Genomic DNA, 21,035 nt, shown 5'->3' with positions numbered 1-21,035 from the left:
ATGATCTGAGCATGAGCCTCTGACTCCATGCATATGCAATGAGGGTTGGAAATCCAGTTGCCTTGGTTGCAGATTTTGAGGCAGTCTTCACATATAGCTCAACGCTGCCTCTGACTACAGCATCCTACTGGACAGTGTGAGGCCGGGACCCTCCTGGCAGGCCACATATGCAGGCCAAACATCAGTCAAGCACCAGTATCTCTCTTGTGTGCCATGTTCCCACCTCCTTTAAATAATATCTTGTTTCTGTCAGCATGATTTCAACAAGCTCCTTATCTGTATACAAGTAATCTATTTGATCAAATAGCCAATGTGTGTGTGTGTGTGTGTGTGTGTGTGTGTGTGTGTGTGTGTGTGTGTGTGTGTGTGTGTGCGTGCGTGTGTGTGTGTGTGTGTGTGTGTGTGTGTGTGTGTGTGTGTGTGTGTGTGTGTGTGTGCATGCTTGCATATACTGTACGTGTCAGTGGGGGCCTTCCTGTGTGTGGTGTGTGTGTGTGTGCGTGTGTGTGTGTGTGTGTGTGTGTGTGTGTGTGTGTGTGTGTGTGTGTGTGTGTTCTCTCTTGGCCTGTGGCGTGGTGCAGCAGCTCAGCGGAGCAGCGCTCTGGTCTGTCACTTTTGTTTGAATAGGTAATGTAGATCTGTTCAGGCTGAGGAGACATGAGCTGGAATCGCTTGTTAGGACACATGATCAAAAGTGGCTCTCTGCTCTCTGCCAATCAACCCTCTTGTCACCCTGTGAAGCAGACGTTAAATAGATTTTTCGGCTGTATGCCGCGGGCAGCCTGCCAGCCTGACATGTGAACTTTCACAAAAAAGATCCCCGGCCCCTCACTCCTCCCTCTTCTTACTTTCCCATCCTCTTCTCTGGTTTTATGCTTTTCCTCTTGTCATATCCGCCCTCCCTCCTTTCTTTCTTTTTGTCTATGCTTTTCCCTATCATCTTGTCACCTTTATCTGGTCCAGATCAACACTTTCCTTCCTCCTATGAATTTGGTCTCTTACCCTTTTTTACTCTCCAGTGACAACGTTGCTCCTCTGCCAGGCTGAGATCAGAGCCCACTGCTAAATGGAGTGGCTGCATGAGGGGAATAGGAGGCTCAGAGTGCCTGGTCCACTGCTGAATTATGTATTTACTATCTGTTCCAAAACAGAGCCCTCACATAACACAGGCGCGTCCCCATAGGGCGGTGGAGGCCAACACAGGTTTCACTTTACACAAGCTAAGATATAGATTTTGTTGCCCCTTTCAAAACGGGAACCCTTTCTGCTGTCTTGGTCATTCAGATGACAAAACAAGCAGCTGCTTCTTCAATGTGCCATTCTTTGCATTCAAGATCACCTTCCCCAGTTCTCATATTCCGATTAGTCAACAGTAGCAACTGCTGTGGAGCATTCCAGGGGCCATCTTCCCGGGTTTCAGCTGTTGAGCGTGTCCCCCTGCACCCATGCAGCACAAAACTCCCATTGTGATCCTGGCTTACTGGCTGCACAGGAACCCCTTGATAGGAGGAAACGGGTGTCTTGGAGAGACAAATCGCAGCCAGGGTTGCACAGAGGCCTGTTTGTCTTTACATGCTCACACACCCACACGCTGGTTGTAGGTATGCCTCGTCAACTGCATTTATAGTGAAAAGCACAGAAAAGCAGGTCAGTGACATCACTGCTTCTGCAGTAGACGTTTGGGAAACACTGCTTTTTGTTGTTAGGGATAAACAATAGATTTATGTGTCGTGTGTGAGTGACAAGGTGATTAAATCATCAGTAGTTTGTGGTGGCCTGACTGTTTTATGTGACAGTGCAGTTCTTGGAGGGGCACAGGGTTGGTGAAATGCTGACACACAAGAAGGCAGAGGCCATTAATGCTACTACATTTGTCACAGGGCCATGAAGCCTAGAACTGGGAGATAACAGCCTGCTTTTGCAGTTCAAGGGAACAAGAACAGGGTCATAAACAGACAAACTTGACATGGTCAGGAGGGGTGGTGGAGGAAGAGGAGGAGGGGGAGGAGGAAGGGGAGAAGGAGAAGGGGAGGAGGAGGAGGAGGAGGAGGGGCCGAGGCAGTCAGATATGGGAAGAACAGGGGCTATTCCGCGATGGGATGTGGGGCAGAGTGAGGGCACATGTGTCCTGCTGTGTGTGTGCGTGTGTGTGTGTGTGTGTGTGTGTGTGTGTGTGTGTGTGTGTGTGTGTGTGTGTGTGTGTGTGTGTGCGTGTGTGTGTGTGTGTGTGTGTGTGTGTGTGTGTGTGTGCGTGTGCGTGTGTGTGCGTGAATGCAGCAGGGTTACACTGGGAGACTTGTGTGCCAGCTAAGTATCACTGTCCTCGCGGTGGCATTCAGCTCCCAAGCATTCTCCACACATAACTTGACAAAAGAACCGGTGTCATCTGACCAAGGATCAAAATAGTGTGAGTGTAACTCACACCCTGGGCACAGACAGCCTCCGCGGCCTGCTAATGATTTCAGAGCACATTTCAGACTTGTTCTGTAAGTCAGAGGTACGTCAGCCATCCAGCTAAGAGATCCGCCTTGACACAACCAAACATGACAACTAGCGTCGAGGCAGCCTATTAACATATTTGCATTGTTTTTTTCTCCAAACAGCGAGCATGAATTTCTTACACCAAACTCTGATGTGCTGCCTCTTGAACAAAGAGACTATTTAATCAGTCGTGATGAAACATATGTTTCCTCTCACTCAACTCTTTTTCTTTTTCCTTGTTCAATAACATTACAAGCAGACAGAGATGTGATGAAAATGTCAGAGGAAATGAAGAGAAATGTGTTTTATTGCATTGCAAAGCCTGAGTGCCAATAATGATAATCGTTTGACGAACGTCATCTCACTTTAAAAGTACCTCCAGTTAAATTTTTTAGACTGCCCTGGACAAGCGGTTAATATGCAATTGATAATGTAGTGTCATAAAGTTCAATCAATGGGTTAATGTTGCTAATTAAAAATTGTATTCATTATTTGTTTGAGCAGACTTTGTGTTAGTTTTGTCCTAATCAGCATAATATTGGAAAAAGAGAAGTAAGACATTAGACTTATACGATCATTTTACTTCTATACACTTTTTAGTCCACAAATGGTCTTCCTCCTTTCTTCTTCTGGGCTGTTTTTTTCTGGGTGGGTGGCACTTTGCTCAACAAAGCCAATACTGTAAGCCTGTTGTTAGCTTCCCTGTTGTGAGCTGGACCAATGAGCTCAGTCTCTCATGAGAAGCAAATTTCTCCATCTTTGCCCAGCAGGTTGCGGTCCGTATGGCTCTGTATCCCACAGAACGGGAAGGGGCCGATTGAAAAGAAAAATACAGCTTCTATTGTTGCTGAACTTGAACAACAGCACATTGAGACACTTAGCTGCGGGTAAATGAATGGGGACTTTCTCGGACTTGGAATGCTTAACCTTTAGAAGTGCTATGGTTACTTCCTGATTTCTTTATCCAGTGGCAAGGCAAGAATCATAACAGTGCAGCGTACCAACAACCATTTTTAACTTTATACCGTATCTTATTTGTTCAGGAAGTGTGTCGATCTGTTTGTAAAAATGTTGATTGTCTGATATGATGGTCACAAAAAATGAAAAAGATGTCGATGAATTCATACAACTTTTGAACAGTAAAATAATTTTCCTTTTTTTCCTCTTTAAATGAACAACATAATCTGAAAATAGTGACCTTTGCTCTTACAGTCCAGGAAGCACTACGTCTTCATCCTGAACTTCAGCATCTTAGTAAACAAAGTCGCCTGTGAGATTCAATAAACAACTTTAATTACTATTTATAACTGAAAAATCCAAATTGCCGAAGCGTAAATGACTAATACACACACTGTGACTTTAGATTCCCCCCCCCCCAAAAAAAAGTTTTTGTTTATTTAAACTCAAATGAGAATGTAGTATACACACACACACTGCTAAACTCAACATATTTACAGTATTCTGTATATCCACATGTACAGTATATTACTAAGACTATTCATGAAATTTGTGCTTTTTAAATATCTCATCTTATGGTTCAGTCTGTGAAGCACATCGAGGTTGTCCAGCATATTATGAAATAAAGTTTCAATGTCTATACCAGACACTTGGCTTTACTGCAAATTGTAATGCATTCATGTGGATCCTATTAGTCTCTTTTTGTCCTTGTAGAGTCAGACACCCATTAATTTACTAAATCACACTGAACCGCTACGATCACAGTACTCCACGTTTTCTTCACACGTCCATTAATTTAACATAGATGAATAAATGTGAATGTTTTGGAGCATTGATTAGCAGGCAAGTTTATATCTGACAGTTAAATAGCAGGGTACCCCCCCAAAAAATCTCCCCAATGCAAGGTACCCAGTAATTAAATTTTTGTGTGAAATTATTATAATTTATTACAGTGTGTGGACCGTAATGATTACCGACATCAAATGGAAATTATAAATTGAAATCAAGTCCACATATTTCTTCTCGTTATGTTCGTCTTCACAAGTCCCGACTGAGATTGCAGAAGTAATGCCTACTTTTTCTTTAAGCACACTCAAAGACTATCACTGTACGCTCGTCTTTGTTATCCCCCCCCCCCCCCCCCCCACACACACACACACACACTTTCTCGCTTACTGTTGTGCTCTTTTGAACTTCTGTTACACCTTTTTAAAGAAAAGAAATTAACTCATGTTGCACTTGGGTATTTTATTTATACTCTATTTGTTTAATTATTATTAAATCACATATTGTGGAAAGAAAAACAGAAATTAAAATATATTTGTTTTTCATAAAACATCCACTTCTCTTTGACCTTGTCATGTTCTTTTTACATTTCCTATTTGGTCTTTATTAATAATTTATTCAAAGTAGAGATTGTTTGATTCTCTGATGAATTTTTGAGTGCATTGTATTGATAGTTGTGTTCAAAAGACCTGAAATAGAGACGGTATAGCAAAGGAGGGGAGAGGAGAGGGAATGAAAAGTTCATTTTGCTATCCAAGCATTTAATGGTCCTAGTTCTTAAAAGTGACCTTGTGGGGTGGAAACGCAGAGCAGCACAGCAGCTCCTTCCAGCTGCACACATGGCATCCATCGGGGGCACAATCACGCACAGTCCCAACACCTCAGGCTCGGACATATGTTGAGTTTTATTTCATTCTTCTGACATTAATCCTATTCACCAGCTGTTCTGCCAGCTGCCACTCTCCGGCTTAAGGGGAGATTGCAGTTTTGGGGGCTCTGAGTGCTGGTTTATCTTGGCTCCTCATCTCCTCCTCACAAAGTTTTGATTGGATTTTCTTTCCTTGCCCTCCTCTTACTTCCAAGTTCCTTAAGTTGTATACTTCCCCACAATCTTCCTCTCTCTTTCAACTTCTTTGCTTTTGTTTTCCCTCTAATTTGAGGAGATAAGAAAGAGGTGAGGCTGCAATTTGACTGAATCTAGGCTTTTTCTCTCCTATGCACTCTACAAGGCCAACAGGTCTATGGTAGGGTTTCTTCAAGATATATAAAATATATGCACACAAATATTTTTTTTACTAAAGGCCCTATCCCAGCTCGTAAAGTACAGAAGTTGGTGATACATAGCACTTCCAAACATGCAGTGCACCTGCCTCTCAACTTCAAGACAGCGTTTGTAAGGTATCACAGCGCTGAAACCTGCACAGCCTGTAGTCGTCTAACAGCATTTCTGTAGGATTAGCCTGGACATGGCCTCAGCCTGTACAGTTATGATTATTGACATATTGGGTCTGACATATTTCACATTTATGTGCATTGTCTGGAAGCATACTCAAGTGTTCTCAATGTCATTTCTGCTGAAGTACGGCCGGGCAGTCTGCGAGCAAGGGCCGCAATGAATTGATCATTGCTCACTGCTCACTTTAATAATTCAAGCCTGATTGCCACAGAGTGCCGCAGTAAAATGGATTGGGAGAGGTCACATGCTGCTCAGCTCAGGAGGTGAAGCCTCCTGGGGATGGTTAATTCATATATGCTTGATAGACACGTGTCCTATTTAGAGAGGTCAGGGTGCTGTGTGTGTATACGGGTTCTCAGAATGGGCAGGTCACCACTGTGGGATTAACACGTTGGTCAGTGCAGATAAAGACGAGGGAAAAGGGACAAGTTGCCGCTCAGATAGGCTGCTGTGTTTAGCTGCCTGAGGCAAAAGCTGAAGCGCTCAAAAAGTTACCCACACAATGCTTCTGTTTTCCCTACTTGAAAGTTTCATAAACTGTTCACAGTTTTGAGCTGTGATTGTACGTGTCAAACTCTTTTAGTCCACTTGGTATTTCATTCTGAAACCTTCACTTGCTAATAGGACAAACACGGGTAATAGAATTAAATTTGTGGGAAGTGACTAAAAAGTGTTCACACAATATCAAAGAAACAGTAGAAAAAAAATAAAGCAGTGAATTTAATCTATTTTAACTGCAAACTATGATAACCACTTTGTATTAAACTTTTAATCCAATGTCAGCTCTCATGTTAGCCCTCATCTCAGCCTCTGGAAAGCCTCAAATGCCTATTCATGAAATATTTTTGACTACTCGGAGAAAGACCTTTTAGTGACCCATAACCTGTTTGAGAGACAAACAACTGAGTTAGAAAAGGAGCCTTCGTGGCAAGTAAGGAAAATAGGATGAAAGAAAAGAGGGAAGTGATGAGTTCTCTGTCACAACCTCCGATGAAGCTACCTACAGTATATTTATAGCAACTGTTTACATGACCAAACAGGATAGTGGAGCGGTGACTAACAGAAATGTTCACCAAGTGGAATAATGATTAGGTGTCAGCTAAAGAAAGCCCTCCCCGAGGTGCAGGTGCTCCACAATACACTGACATGTCTGAAGGAGCTGGACCTCTTTATTTATGCATGCCAGCACAAGTAATTACACATTAAAAAGCTGGAATTATTTAACTGCACCAAAGAGTCTTCTGGAAATGGTAGAGGTTATTACAACTGTTGACAACGAGGAAAGGTAATTGCCTGAAAATGAGCGACAACGCTGTGTTGTGCTCAGAATGTTTTTTTTTTTTCTCCCCCTCAGCTCCCTCTTTAGCGTTTGCATTGTGCAGCATCACTCGGGTGTGTAACCTATTGCGTTCCGATTGCTCCCTTGCAATTAGTGCCCTTTTTGTCCTCACTTCAATAACGGCATGATTATGGAGACTTCAGGAGTATTTGCAGCATCCAACAGCTGTTGTCTCAGGGACTACCGGCTGAATGACAAAAACATGTTTTCTTTCTGCATTTCACTTCCCTGCCTGCCTCTTGTAATTATTATGTTTTATTTGGTGTGATGATGGGGTCTTGTTTTTAGTGTGTCTGTGATTAAGATATTCAAAAGGACTCCTTGGAGTGTGTCACAGTCATTTTCTTTTTTATCAATCTCGACTTTTGATTTGTTTCCCGTGCAGTGCAGAGTGGATGGGAAATTAGACGTTAGCCTGTCATTGTCTGACTGAGATTTATATCTGAGACAGAATTTATGCCTGAATCAAAGACATATACTGTATGTAACACTGAAAGCAGGAATGGCAAAAATTTGACAGCTCCTTTTTTTTTTTTTTTTTTAAAGCTATAAAGAATTTTGAGTTTTTACATGATAAAAAAAATGCTCCCCTCAAGCCGGTCCTCAAACCTCATTTCCTCTCTTGCTCTGCCCCTCACTGCAAATGTGCAAATGGCAAATTGTTTCCCTATTTGCCTGACTATCCGATCCTCTGCATTGTGGGGAGGACATCATTTATATGGTCAGTGTCAGCTGATCATTGATTTGGTAATTACATGTTTCCCCTTGAGGCTGAGATAACTGATATACAGTACAAGGCCACTGATAAAGGGGAGGTCTCTTAGTTTCTTGCCCATGACTTATGGCTAATTTGACTCTCTCAGATAGCCCTCTTTTCTCTGCCAACGGCTTTTCAACACAACAAACACTCAAGCACAAGTATCATCTTTCTCCCGGGAGAATAGCGCACACGGACGAGCTCTGAATGTGGTGGCGGACAGTTGAAACGTTTTCATTGCTGACAACAGAGGGTAATAAAACACCCACTACTGCATGTCCTAACAAACCATTTTTGTGCTCCGAGGCAGTCATGGTCCTTTGAAACATGATGGTGTGTTTGGCTGCAACAACAAATTTAGTAGATTAAACCTTTTAGAGATTGAAAGCATTGATATGTAAAAGTGAAGATGGCCTTTTTGCCAAAGCGCCGCTGAAATATTTACTAACTTTAATATACACACTGTACTTCATATCTCCATGGCAATCTGGATGGCCATTTGAAAATTAGTATGTCGTGAATTTTTAAGATCTGCTTTATTACTTTCCAATCCAATTCCAAAGTGACACGATTTGATTAGTTTCTGACTACGTTTATTTGTCAGTTTGGTGTACCACTCGGTGATTTGAGCTTTTCTACAGTTTGCAGTGATCGTTTGAATGAGCTGCTCCGTTTACAGCAGCAATAAAAACATAAATTAGCAAACAACTTTTTCCTACCTTTGCTTCTCAATCACAGGTGTTTATAGTTAGCTAGCACTCCATTTAATAAAAGGATTTTGTCTTGCAGTGTGAACAATAAAAAAAAAAAAAAATTCTGATTATTAGTAGTTGCCTTAGAATGTCGGAGAGAGAAAAACTGTGGGAGAATGAGAAAACTATTAGACGGAAAGAGACAAAGAGCAGAAATCATATCAATATTTTTCTTTAAGGCTGTCAGGGAGTCAGTCGGTGTCAGGACAGATAGAAGTAACCTGCCTCTTAGCCTCACCCCTGTGGTTTATACTGAACATGATATTCTGGCAGCACTGACAGCCAGGTGCTGAAAGCTCTGTTTATGTCACACATCAAACTAGAAACATTCCTTTGTTGAGATTTATGAGGATCATTAGCTTTGTTTTTAGTACAGTAAAAGAAAAAAAGATTTCGCCTAATCTAGCCCACTCATCTCAGCTTTAGGTGTCTCAATCCCTGCGTCTGTCCACCCACATTAATGATATCACAGAATACCTGCATAGGAAACCTGTACACCAGAGATGACAGCACTGATAGTACATAAACATATTTAATTTGGCCATTTTGAATCCGAGATGACTATTCACGTTCTTCTGAATACCACTTGAAAACTCCAAAGAAAAAAATTAGAAAAAGATTTCAGGGAATTTTTCCAGCACCAGCCCCGGAGAAGACAAAGAGACCCAGACGGGTTTAGTAGTCCAGAAACCATTCCCCTCTCAATGGGAACACGTCTTGGACACACACTCCAGTAGTTTTGTCTTGTACGTTGCTATCTGTCCGAGCTGCAGAGTGGAAGGGGTCTGTGCCAGGCAAGGGTCCATGGGGACCATTGGAATCGCTGGGGCTGGAGGAAGTTGGTCTGGGTCCAGTGGGGCGATCTGGGCTTGGTGACAAGCCAAGCTGTCTACTGCAGGGACGCTGGGAAAATGTAAATAAGAGCCTGATAAGGGCTATTGTTTTCATTCCATTCTCATCCCAGCTGAATGGCCTGCTCCCCAGCCACAGAGCATTTTATCTCGAGAGGGGGAGGGAAAAAAAATGGAAGGGGTGGGGGTGCGAGAGATTTAAGAGCCCCCATAGGAAAATAAAAATAAACTCACTGGACTCTTCTCTTGTTTAAGCTAATTCCTCAGAATGTGATGTCCTACTTTGAAAGGACAAGAGAAACAAACTCATTCTTCACACCAAAAACTTTACAAGTTCACTACTGTAATAAATAATTATATTAGCTTTACTTGCAAATCCACTTTGGCATCCAGTAAAGTCAAGAGTCGATTGTGAATCTTTTACCACCAATAATGTGTTATTTCATGGTGAATACAGTTCAATTCAATTTTTGACATTCTCTCTCACAACCTGACAGTAATTAGTATGTTGATACTAACCAGTGTTTCCATTGGCATTCATAATTTCTCCTGAGAAAACAGACAGCCATTTTAGAAACTGAAAAAGCTTTCCTCCTATTAATCTGAATTCTTCAGGAAAAATAGGCTGTGGAAGGGTGCTTTGAAATAAGCCAGACATTTGACTCATTTACTGCTTCCCCCCCCCTGAGCACGCCTGCGCAAAAGGTTGCTCTGCTTTCACCAAATCCATGTTTGGTTGCCTGTCCGGTCCACGCTGTTCAAACGCTGAAAGGTGTTTGAGAGTTATTTTATAGACTAATCCAGGTCATTATTCAACTCTCCCAGGTGGAAGGCAGGGAGGACAGCAGTGCATTCCAGCTGCAGTCTCTCCTGTTGGAGGACTTGGCAGGTCGTGTCTGGCCCAGTGGAGGGGATGGAGAAGTGAGGGAGCGGCAGCTCTCCTGGGAGGGAGGTGGAGGGAGGTGGAGGGAGGGGGGAGGACTGGAGTAGAATTGGAGCTGGCACCACATTATCTCCAACTGTTGGTGCATTCCTTAATGATCAAGTGCTGGAGGAGCATCTGTGATGAAAGTGTGTGTGTGAGTGAGCGAGAGGGAGCATATGTGTGCATATTAACATATGTTCCACGTGTTTGTTTAATTCCTCTTCACACCACTTTAAAAAATACACCTTTTCTGTGCCTTAGGGCAGAGAATGTCAAGCCGGGGTGTTGCTCTGTCTGTTTGAGGATTATGATTTGAAGGGAGTTAGTTTTTCTGGGAGAGGAAGCGGTCTCACCCGGGGGTGAGAGGCAGGGAAGAAGAGCTGAGCGCTGCTACTCCCCCTGCCCTCAACCCCTGTTTTAAGATCTGTGATCTTTGTGCCACGCAGGGAGTTAACCCACACAAACACACAGAAAACACATCGCTTTTTCTCTCTCCCTTTCTCTGGGTCAAGGGGACAAACTGTGAGTTGGGAATTGGAAAGTCAATAAAGCAGAAGTAATGTTAAAATGACCCTGAGCTGAAGATGTCCTGTCGACCCCCATCACATTGGAGGAAGTGGACAATCAAACAAAATCGTGACTGTGCTTGATCTCTCGGAAAGCCATCCTTAAACAAGGCCACAATAACTACTGACCCCCTGTTACTCCCAGTTCCTCTGAAGTCAGTGTGTTTGTCAGACGGAGTAACAGTGTTTGGTTTGTGGAAGCAGGCAAGAGATGTTACAGATGGATAAAAGGAAACAACACTTTGTATACATCCTCAACTGCATAAATCTCCTCTGTCTTTGATGTTAAGGATGATAATGGTGAAATTGGAAGAGTCCAGTTGCATGTGACAGGCTGTTCTCTTTTTCTCTTTTTAAACATTACAGCTACAACACAGTGAGAAAAACCTCTTCTGTGGCTTTATATAACAACATGCTTATGAAGTGTCCTTCAGCTCAGAATTATGTTCATAAAAGATCTCTATATGTGGTTAGACTATTCATTATGGTGCCCCTGGGCTTCACAAATTATATGATCCTAAGATAATATGTGAAAGGGGGGGACAATCTATCCAGAATTCACCACAGTCACGATGTTCATCAGACAGACAGTACACTAACTGTTCTCCCAGTATTGGACTGCATGAGATTGCTGCTCAATAGCAGTGAATGTTGCACATCTTGCTGCGGTTCATATTGGAGGCAGTGGCTCAAGGTGGAGGGTTGGAGGCTTGCTTGTGCTGCTGGTGTTTGATGGGAACAGGCTGAACCCTTAACCGTGTAGAGACGGTGGAGGCCTGGGTCAGCCAGCCCAGTATGTTCTTTATCAGCTGCACCAGCGACAGCATGGCAGATTGCAGCCATTCCTCCTCTGATTCATTGTCCGCTGGACAAATGTTAATTGTTTTCATCATTGGCAGCTATGTGAACGTTTGGACGTACCCAGTCTCACTCCTTACCTCCCACTTAATGTGTGTCTCTGCCCTTATGCTATCCCCACAATGCCTGCGTCCCTCCTCACTCCGCCCTTAGCTCATCTCTCAACTGTCAGGCTGAGTCTCTTTTAATGTTCGCCGTGCATTGCCATCCAATAAAATACCTCTCTTTCATCTGATACACTGACTTTTCATTTCATTTAATAGATTAATGCCATCTGCAAAATTATAATAACTACACTCTATACACAAAACGATATGCATAAAAATATAATGTCCAGTACTACAAATTACTTTACTTTTACTTAAAATTTCCTTTTTAATTTCTCTTTTTCAGAATCGTCATGCATGGAGAAACTTCTTTCTAAAGACTGGAAAGAGAAGATGGAGAGGCTCAACACCAGTGAACTGCTGGCAGAAGTAAAAGGTAGAAATACAAGGACTGCATCAGAACAGAGCAGATTTACCACACAAACAACACTAGAAGCCGTGTTAAAAAGTTCCTCATTCCTATCAGTTACATAATGTGGGTACTGTATAATCTCAGAATAAGTCTTGTCCGCTGAAATAAGACAAAGGCCTTTGGCTACCCTCCTCATTCATTTCTCTCCTCTCTTATCTTTTGTTGGAATGCCCAATTCCATCCAAAGTGCTTTTCTTCAAAATTCCAGTGCATTTAGACCCGTTCGGAGGGTCTCTGTGCTTGTCAGCGGTTTATTGTTGTTGTCCCTTCAGACGGCCCTGAGCCTTTGCTTCTCTGCTCTGGCACATGCAGTGAGTTCATGCTGCTCTGGTAATTGTTGAGCCCCATGTGTGCTTGATGTAAACAGAGCACGGCTGAGCTGAAAGGAGGGAAGCCGCTCAGAGAGGAGAGGAGACGGTGTGGAGACGCGCAGAGTCGTCTCCTCGGCGGGCTCGCGTCTGAGTGGAATGTCTCGACTCTGACAGTGAACGCCCTGCACTGCGTATCAACTGCACGCAGCAAAGCGCAACTCAGCACTCCCCCAAAATCTCTGTTTATGACAGGGTGAAGGTGGGCTGAGGATGGGCAGGGCTGCAGCTTAGTCCTTAGCACTGACTGTTACAGGAAGCGGGTGTGTTTATACAGCACAGGAAAGTACAATACCAGCTGGCTGATAACACCACTGGCTCCTGCACTCACCCTCAGTCAAAACCATTATCACAGAACGTCTTGTGTCTTGGAAACCATCTACATAACATGATTTTGCTTTTTTCTCAATATCACACTTTAACATTTTTAGTTTACATTTCAAGAAGATAATTCACCAGCCTATGAGGAGTCCACAGTTCACTGCTGTGCAGGTGACGTCGATCATTTGCTCAATTGTTTCTTTTCATAAAAATGCCGTAAGTAAAAGTTGTGTTTGGCTTTAATTACGGAATTACAATTTCTCCACTTGCAGAGGAAAAAGAAAAACTGCTGTCCAATGTTGTAATACGTATATTCATTGGCAATAACCTTAATGAACTAAAGGATAAATCATTGCTTGGTAAACTAGATTCATTGTACCTGTCCCAGCATACTGTATGCCAGTGTAGATCAAAGTGCACAGGGTAAAATGTTTAAAATGATTTAGCCTTTTGAAAGCTGGTCTGTTGAATTACAGGCAGGGCATTTCTTCTGTTTGATGAATGGGAACGGGAAGGTTACTTGGTGGTCTGTAAACAGGTAGGGAGCCTGATAATAAACACTATGGCCTCTGTCTGTTGATGAGTTATGGAGACAGTCTATACACCGCAGTTACAAATATAAATGCTTCTGCTATCACAGAGGCTGCCTTAGATTTTTAATTAGCATGCCATTTCATATGACTGTAGACATTTCAAAGGGCTGCTTTGTGCTCACCCTTACAAATGTCTCTCTCTCTGCGTTTGATGTCTGCCTGATGTAAATACAGGCAATTAAAAAGAAGCCCAGGGTTGGAGATGCACAAGGTCCGCCTAATTAAAACACAAACAAAGGTACCAAGCAGAAAACACCTTATGATTAAGATCTAAAGTGTTATGATGAATAAGAAGTTCCATTAATTGTTAGGTTAAAATCGGTACAAAAGGCAAACATGCCTGTAGGTTTGAAATGAAATAAAGCTAGCAGAGAAGAAAGGCTGACATGCAGATAAAGACTCCACTAACTACTGGCACAGTGGCCTTGTATATTCTATGCTGATGGCTCACTGATTCCTCAGCCAATTATACTGAGCACCTTGTAGGCTTCCTTTTGACATTGTTCCATCAAAACCTTGAAAGACGAGTAATTGTGAGGCAACTGGTGGAATCTGACTGATGAGGGAACAGTTTTGTCTTGCTCTGACAAAACAAATGAAAATGAAAAACAATAGGTGTGACAGAATTTGACCCGAGGCTTTACCTATGAAAAGAAAGACATTCTTTTTACTGCAGCTGTGTTCAAACATGCCCTGAATACTTCATCCTGTTGAGGTGAAGAAGCACGTACGGTAAACAAACAAAACAAAACAATAGTATCCACGACATCACAGATTCGCTTTTCAAGGTCTGCGAACCTGACCAACCATTTACCTCTTACAGATGACACATCTATAATTATAGTTTATTGTCATGTGGCTGCTCGACTGCATAATTTGCTGTTTTTGAGGTAAATAATTTTTTTTTTAGTCAGTTTGAAATGTGTGAAATAATCCAGTTGAGGCAGAGTGCTTAAGATACACATGTAGAAGGGTGTTATTAAGGGTTAATGATTTCAAATCTCCAACTGCCTTTTCTTGTATGCTGTTAGGGCTTAGCATCAGTAGGTGAAGGTAAAAAGGAGAGTTGGCAAAGGAGCATTAGTGGCAGATTTCTTTTCACCAGTCAATTCCAGAGCTAACTGTTTGTTTTCATACCTGAGCTTAGCTGTCAATCTGCAGGAACGATGAAATCTCCTGAACAAAACCGCAGAGCAAGAAAGGGAGGCCGGCTGGAAAGGCTCCAAACCACACAAAGTAGCAGATAATAGGAGGGAAGGTGGAAGGAGTGCAAGAGAAAGAACTAGACAGAGAAGAAGATTTCAGACTCAACATTTATAATTATACTGTCTATCTCAAAGAGATTTTTCAGTCATCACATGCAGTAGGAAGCTTATAATAAATCATAGATTAATGCACTATGTATCCATGTATGTATATATATATACACATACACACACATAAATTGTGTGAAATATATACAAATGCAGCACACGGTGTCCTACGGCAGATAAGAATCCTCTCTGTTGCATGGCTCTGTTCAGGGTCTTTGAGCTTCATACTCAACAGAGCTGTTTAAGTTTCCCTGCTGAGTGGCAGTTTACTGACCCCCGTTGAGGGCAAAAAAAAAAAAAAAACATACACAAGCATTTAGTCAAACTGGAGGAAAATATGTAGTTACTAAATTGGAACACAAGCCATATTCATTCTCTTGGATTCTGCTAAAAAAGGAAGAATGAAAGAAAGAAAGAAAAAGCTTAACGCTGTCCACCAGTGTTGACATGGCAGCTCGAATTCGGAAGCAGAAAAATCGGGGTTCTTGCGCTGTCACAATCAATTTGAGGATGGTGTCTACATGACAGTGGTCGGGTGCACACAGACAGCCCCTGTGGCAGGCAGATAAGTGGAAGCTCTTTAGGAGGAGAACAGAGGGCAGGGCAGGGTGGCAGCTGAGACTGATTTGATGCTGGCCCTACCTGTGCTGGCTACACTCCTGCACTGACAGAAAGGAGTCCAGTGTGTGAACACAGAGCCCATATTGTTCAGTCGTATGGGTTCGCTTCAAAACATGTTTATTCACTTTAAAATCTAACTTCATCCCATAAATGGAGGGTTTGATGCTACTGGAGGCACACAACAAAATATCTGTGCGTACATTTCCCAGCAAAACGGACCCGTGTAGGTTTAGAAACAAGCAGGAAAAGAATTATGTGTCGTAGATTTCAAATGGTTTGTGTATTTTTACAACATACTGTATATTATTTTAATTTTATCAACTCAAACATACAAAAACATTCACACAAATAGCACAAAACAGTATCTGTCCAGTTGCTCCAGTCAAAAATGCCTCAGTTAGCATTTTCTCCACAACACTTCAGTCAACTGTTTGCCCTGTGCACTCAGGTGAAATATGAGCCACAGTAAATCATTATTCCTCAGGCCACATTTGCCAGATGAATGCATGTGAGTGTTGGACTGTGTGTTTTTCTCCTCTAATGAATTGAGGAATTTAGCTTGTGGCTACGGAGGTTAAAAAAAAAAAAAGGAAGTGCTGTGCTCATATATGTCTGTGTTGCGATAGAGAGCCAGTTCTCTGTGTTTTGAATTATATTCCAGTGCTATGCAACGGTTTGTTCAACTAAAGACGTATAATGGCGTATTAATCCTTTTTTCATTTGAAGAGAAAGTAAAACATTCACGGAGTTGACAGAAACATACCCGTGTCATTTGTAAAATAAAATAATCATCAATTTCCTTCAGCAAGGCAAATTTTAGGCTGGCTATAATTTTTGTAATACAAATGTGAACAAATACAAATACATTATTCAGATATTTATATTATGCACTCATGCAAACAACATCTGAATTTCAGGGACCATGTCAAAAGTGCATGCAAGATGACATCATTTTTATAGGCACTTCACACTAACTTTATTTTTAGCTGGGCTCTCTGCTATTGCAGGAGCAACCCAGTCCAATTTGTATTTCATGCAACGTGGCCTGTTTTTTCTCAACACTTCACAACATCAATCTATACACTAGTTTCTAAAGAAAACTCGGAATGAAGTACAGTTGCTGTTTTTACCTCGCGATGTGATATTTAAGCTTCATCTAATAGCAAAATGACTAGATAGACTTAGAGATCACCTCAAAAAATGGCCATGAGAACTCAGACTTTTGTCAATAACTTCCTCACTCTTCATTTTTCCTTCTTTATTACGTGGTGATCATGTGGGCTTCTAAACAGCAATTGTACAACATCCAGTTTCTGAAGAAAAATATAACCGAAAGAAATTCTGATCATCTTTTCAATATTAAACCTATTATTTTCCCACTGCACTGTGTATTTTCATGCTGACCACCACCCATGCACAGTTTTTTTTTTATTTCGGTTCGGTCCCTTTCATTTTCCTTTTGGAAAGTTGGGGTTTAAATCGTGCTAAATTTGAGTAATCAAAGTACATCTGTAAAAAAGTATAGCAACCAAAGAATATAGTTTTTTAATGTTATATTATATATTTGTATAATAAATCAAACAAATTTAGCCCAGAATATAAAGGAGTTTAAATAATTTCTAACAACGTCTACCCTTTCCACTACAAAAGTGATCACTGTTTTTATGAGATGAAGGGATAAGAAAAGATGCTTTCTATTAGCTTTGTGTTACACCCTTAGTTAGTACTGTACATGTCACCATGATTCTTTTAGACAAATCAATATTGCAGCCCTGTTGTTCTGTTCTGTGTGATCATCACCACGTTATGATAATCCCGGCATTATAAATGTACTCTCCAAATGAAAGTCACTGTGACACTGCAATGGTGAAGGCTAATGCAAACATTTATGATCTGTGATTAGTTCTAATGACTGGATTTGCATTAACAATCAGATAACCAAGCAGGTGCTCTTGCATGCTTTGTGAATGCCCTTTTTGGCCTCAGCTCTGTGCTTCCTGTTATTCTTGTTATTTCAGTCTATCACTTGTGATCTGGATTAAACCCAGACAAAACACAGGCATTGTTGATACACTTATCCATCAAAGACAACAGTCTGAAAGTCTTTTCAAAGATCTCTTTTTCACCGCTCAAGGAAACAAGTACATTCTGCTTTAATTATCAGCTGTATAGGTAAGACCAATGAATAAACGTTGGATGAAAAGAATGAGATAACATCCAATTCCTAATTCACTTCCAAGGATTTGCAGACAGTAAGCCATTGCTTTGATCACTGTTTCGCAGGCTTAAAGCGTTTTGTATGAGAGACCCTGAAAACTGTGCATTCTTTTTACATTTTGAGGGCGAGCGGGTCAGACTTACCATCATAAAGGCTGTGAGAGAGGAATAGAGCGATCGGAGACAATCTTTGTTTTCATGTAACCATCTTTTCTATATGCTGCCTTGTATACAACACCTACCATGATGCCAGGAGCTCTGGTTTGTCGCACTGTATGAGTGAAAGAATGACACATTCAATTACTGAGAGAACAGAAGTAAAGTTTCTGTGTTAAGTTTGTCTTTCTTTTAAAAAAATAATTGTTTTAGTGTGAATTTAAAGGTCACTGGCGTTCCCTGGGGAGTAATATGTTCAGGTCGAGCCTCTATCTTTGCTTTGATGAAGTACCTTGTCCAGTGTCATGGATATACAGTTAAGTGCTGGAGCTTCTACATTAGCATAATTATAGTGAAGAGTGAAGCTTCCTCTATCATCAAAATATTAGTCTCCATCAGTGTTCACCATGTACAACAGAACCTCTGCAGATGAAGTGTGCTTTAATTAATAATCTATCCATATGCCAATCAGAACATTTACTTAAAGAAAATGATGCTGAGCCATTAAAACAATTCTGATTGAGTAAAAGTATCTTAAAATCACATCTGTCGATACTCAAATATATATATATATATAGTGTGGTGTGGAGAAGGGCAAAAGCAGAACTAGCATCATTTGGGGGACCCTCTGGGGAGGGATATTGTGGGTGGGTTTGGGGTCCAGTGACAGTAATACAAAAAAAAAAAAAAGAGAAGAAAATGCAGACTGTCATTCCAGTTCATGCAACATAAAGATTATGAACAAAACACACAAAGGAAAAACACAAGATACATTAGAGATAAGGATAGGATAGGATATATATATATGCAAATGGTGCTGGTTCTGCTTTTGCCCTTCTCCACACCACACCATATATATATATATATATATATATATATATATATATATATATATATATATATATACACACACACACACACACACACACACACACACACACACACACACACACACACACACAAACAGATAACATACTAGACACTGTAAGAGGCCCTATAATATTAATATCCAGACTACCGTAGCGGTATTAAAATCTTGAGCAGATCAGACTTCTTAAACAAGATGATGGTCACTTTTTCAATGTGAACAATCCTATATGTTGATCCAGGTAAGCTTCAGGGACTGAGAGGAACTGGAGCCCGTGGATGACGTGCTCATGAGTCACTGCTTATGCTTGTTAATGGGATTTTATTGGCAAGATTAACAGCTTTTATATCATTGCAGAGGCAGCAAGCCAGGTAAAACAGCTGTTGCTCATATTGTCTTGGTTGTAGGACATGGAGACACATTAACACCATATTACTGGAAACACATATGGCCTTGTAGCATTGCTGTACAAGTGTATAGAAGTTAAAAGCGAAGGGATGTCATAAAACTAGCTCCTGCTATTCCAGCTTTTCTGCCAATGAAGATCCTCTATCCAACTTTTTTTTTTTTATCTTAAGCATGAAATATTTTCAGTCCTTTTTAATATCAATAGAGAATTAATATAAAGATTGGCTTGTGTTTCAGGATTTTATTGAAGCAATTTTTATGGTCTGTGAGCAGAAGAATCCTTCTTTTTTTTAACGTACCAATAAATACGGCTACTCTATTGGCTCTATTGAAAGAATGGACAAAGGGTCAGGTGACCGCAGAGTTCACACGAGTGCATTTACTCAGAGACATGTACCTTTTATCAATTGAGGCGGCACACATCTGTACACACTCGTGTCTACATCCACACACACTTTAGCAGAGAGCCGAGAGAGAGAGCCTCAGCACGCAAGGCATTCAAGCTATGTGCGGTCGGTGTAGATACAGCTTGGTACAATCGTAGCATTTAGACTAGTCCTAATTTACTTAGGATGGGCTTGCAGCATATGGAAGCATCCACAATGGCTGACTGATAGAGAGACAAAGAAATTCCAGTCTTTGGGTGCTAAAAAAACTCAATTCAGATCTGGTCATAATGGCTCAGCTGTTTTAACCAAAGGAAGGCAAGAGAATAGGGTGCCTTGTGATTTTCCCCCTTTTCACCCTCACCCTCCCTCGTTTTCTTCTTCTTTTTTTGTGCCTGAATCTTTTATCTGTGTTATTCACTCGGGACTCTTCAAAGTAACAAGCCTCCTTCTTTTTCCCCGGTACTGGACTTGGAACTCAAATTAGAGACTGCTTGATTAGAGCAGAGAGGAGGGAGCCAAGAGAGAGGGAGATGTGGGTATTGGACAAAACAAATCGCACCCCTACAAAGTGCCTTTTATCCAAAGACCCCAAGGCTCAAATACCCCCGTCCCTCCCCAAGCAACCATGGCTCTGCTTGTTTTTCTCTTATCATTTATTTAGTCACCCGTTGATGTTTTCTGCCCTACTTTGTGACGTTTAAAAGAGGCAAGAATCTCAAAAGGTGAATACTGAATGGGCTGAAACTGAACAACACAGCTTTACTGTCTCCACCTACTATGTGTCAATCTCAAATTTCTGAAGTTGGCCTGAGAAAACAACAAGAAAAGTGCCAGCACAGCTTGACCACTCCTGGGATCCTCTTCCTGTGTCAGCTGGGTATTGTCCTACCGCGCCTCAGTCATCTAACAGGAGGATGTCACAACATGTTAGGTCTGGGCTGGCTGCTTGGGTTTATGTAGCGCCAAGGCATCTCTGGGTTGTCTGTCTGCCATCGGAAGCGCAATGTGAGGAGACATGTTAACAGGCGGGCCCCAGCCCTACCGCTGTTAAAAGCCATGCAATATGCAGGAAACGGCCTCTTTTGTCAGCAGGCTGGTCAGACACAGACCACGACTCTCCTCTTCTGTACCACCCAATAAAAGTTTTATCTGCATTTTAAAGCTGATCCATAATTCAAAGCAGGAAGAAAGAGATTTTAACACTAACCAGCCAACAAAAAACATATACGTCTGATTTTCTGCTCAGCTGTGTACAGTCTCCAAGGTGAAATCCTTCCACCGTGTTTTCATATTCAGATATATGGAGGCCTAAAGCTGTGTTTAAATGTTTGTCTTCAGCATTCAACATTAATCTGAATAATATTTGAATGCGTGTTGATACTTCAACACTGATTTTGACGAAAACAGAGAGAGAAAGACTAAACAAATTGTTAAATAATTATGATTAAATCAGAAAAGAGGCCTGAGCTGCCGTACAGAGGACGGTTTGGGCTTCCCCCAATTCAGCTCAACATCAAAACAATGGACCCTCTGT

The 21,035-nt window shown here is 41.5% G+C and overlaps 1 protein-coding gene across 4 annotated transcripts in view; it reads left to right on the top strand.

The window, feature by feature from the left end:
* The window catches only part of sox6 (SRY-box transcription factor 6), a 136,484-nt gene that overhangs the window by 56,239 nt on the left and 59,210 nt on the right, over window positions 1–21,035 (top strand). For all 4 annotated transcript variants that reach the window (XM_069173461.1, XM_069173463.1, XM_069173462.1 and 1 more), the window contains one exon: window positions 12,122–12,211. In XM_069173461.1, coding sequence (XP_069029562.1) covers window positions 12,122–12,211 — 90 coding nt within the window. The remainder of the gene's footprint in view (window positions 1–12,121; window positions 12,212–21,035) is intronic.

Source organism: Embiotoca jacksoni, unplaced genomic scaffold (assembly GCF_022577435.1).
Source record: "Embiotoca jacksoni isolate LCO1_2020_lvr unplaced genomic scaffold, fEmbJac1.0.p SCAF_6, whole genome shotgun sequence".
Classification (NCBI taxonomy): domain Eukaryota; kingdom Metazoa; phylum Chordata; class Actinopteri; family Embiotocidae; genus Embiotoca; species Embiotoca jacksoni.
Note: the sequence above shows the minus strand (reverse complement) of the source record. Positions and strands in the feature narration are given on the sequence as shown.